Source organism: Cyprinodon variegatus, unplaced genomic scaffold (genome assembly GCF_000732505.1).
Source record: "Cyprinodon variegatus isolate N-32 unplaced genomic scaffold, C_variegatus-1.0 Scaffold367, whole genome shotgun sequence".
In the NCBI taxonomy this organism is placed as follows: Eukaryota; Metazoa; Chordata; class Actinopteri; order Cyprinodontiformes; family Cyprinodontidae; genus Cyprinodon; species Cyprinodon variegatus.
This window is the reverse complement of record NW_015150820.1, coordinates 407,148-408,972: the sequence shown is the minus strand read 5'-3', so window position 1 is coordinate 408,972 and position 1,825 is coordinate 407,148. Positions and strand designations below refer to the sequence as shown.

The 1,825-nt window shown below is 37.3% G+C and overlaps 1 protein-coding gene across 1 annotated transcript in view; it reads right to left on the bottom strand.

The window, feature by feature from the left end:
* Positions 1-1,825, bottom strand: part of kiaa1456 (KIAA1456 ortholog) — an 8,218-nt gene that overhangs the window by 2,340 nt on the left and 4,053 nt on the right. The window contains exons 2-3 of the mRNA XM_015386382.1: positions 1,233-1,429; positions 918-1,091 (exon numbers count right to left, since the gene is read on the bottom strand). Coding sequence (XP_015241868.1) covers positions 918-1,091; positions 1,233-1,389 — 331 coding nt within the window. The 5' untranslated portion in view covers positions 1,390-1,429. The remainder of the gene's footprint in view (positions 1-917; positions 1,092-1,232; positions 1,430-1,825) is intronic.

The following is a 1,825-nucleotide window of genomic DNA, read 5'->3' as shown; positions in this document are numbered from 1 at the left end:
TAATATAAAGTGAAAGAAGATGACCCTTGCTTTTCCACATTCATTCTATAAGTAGCATGCCTTTGAAACTATCCCTCATATAACAATTTCTAAACAACCAAATTTTGTCTTCAAAATCAGAGTATCCAAAGATGTAGTCTCGCCACCAGACCTCAGTTGTATTTACTGTTGTACTTTTTTTTTTTTGACTCGGTCCATCTAATTCTGAATTTTGCTCAGACCAAATGATTCCTTTGTAGCATAAAAAACAACAATTGCTTTCAGGCTTTTTAGCTATACTCAACTGACACCCCGCCTAAAAAAAGAAAACAACACGAACAAAAAGAAAGCATTATTATTGTCGTTCTCATATTAAGATTCTTTGCAGAAACGGCAAGCAAGTCTTTATTATATTTATATATTTGAAAACTGTTTAGTTCTACATCGGGCAGGTCTAGGGAGGTGTTTGTTGTAACAGTCTTTTCATATATAGATGATGATGAACGGTGGTTTTTATTTTATAGCATTAGAACAAATTCTATTAAATAGAAATACTGCTTTCAGTTTTTGTAATTTTGAATCTTTAATAGAAAATCACAATATAATATGTTCAGTGCTGTGGTTGTAAATACAACATACAGAAACAAGTTCAAGGGGCATATTATTTGACCGTTATGCATCAGATCTTGTTAAAAAACAAAGCTTGCAGAGAGAACAGACTGTTACTTTGTTGTTGACTGCTCCCCAGTTGTTTAAGGATACATGAATTATTTCCCACTGTTGACTTGGTAACACATGGTGCTGTAAACTGATGTTTATCATTATACGAGGTAATGGAATATACACCAAATGGCAGCTGCAGATGTTAAGCTCATTCATATGAAGGGAGTAATCAACAGCATCAGCCATCTTTAACTGTGCATGTGTGTGCCTATTACCTGCTATAGAGAGCACTGCATCAAAGCAGCCGTCTCTGTAAGGCAAGCACAGCCCGTCGCACATCTGGACCTCATGTCCTTGGCTCCAAGCAAAGTCCACCAGGGGGCGACAAACATCACAGCCCAGCTTGAACACTTCTTTGTTGATGTGGAGGTATTTGCCATTGCCACAACCTATAAACAATGTAAACAAAATCTTATGACTAATATGGTAGACATTGGTTTATATTGCATAAGGTTTAAAATGAATATTGTTTTGTTAATAGTTATATTTCTCCACGTGTCCAAGGAATAAGGGCTGAAGGTGACACCCACCAATGTCAGCTACGATGCTCCCTGGAGGCAGGTCCAGCAGGAACTGTCGCACTTTTGGCCAGGCTTTGTAGCGGCTGTCGTTGAAATATGGAGCGATCTTGTCATAGACACTGTGCACATGGTCCCTCTCCAGTTGACTGGCAGCCTCCTCCATCATGTCGACTTTGGCTGCCTCCTGCAGCGTCACAGCTTCATGGCTGCAAGAACAAAATAGATCATTAATGACTTTAGTGTGCTTGAAAATTACTTATTCCCTTTAAAAGCTTTCAGAGTTTTACATTAGAACATAAGATTAGATTTTTTTAATATAGTTTTTATTCTAGGACAGTCTCCTTTAATGGCTTGTTTTTCTTTAAATTATGTCCCTGAGTACATAGTTAACTGGACAGCTTTTGGACACTAATGTTGCCAAAGACTCCCAATCAGATTGAGGTTTTAACTTTGACTGGCCTAACTGATTAATATGTTTTTATTTACAGCATTTTATTGGAATCCTGATTTTCTGTTGAGGGAAACCGATCCTCTGCTCCAGTCTTTAAGCTTTAATAGTCCTTTATAATGTTAAGATCCAGAAATTCCCAATATCTATCTAT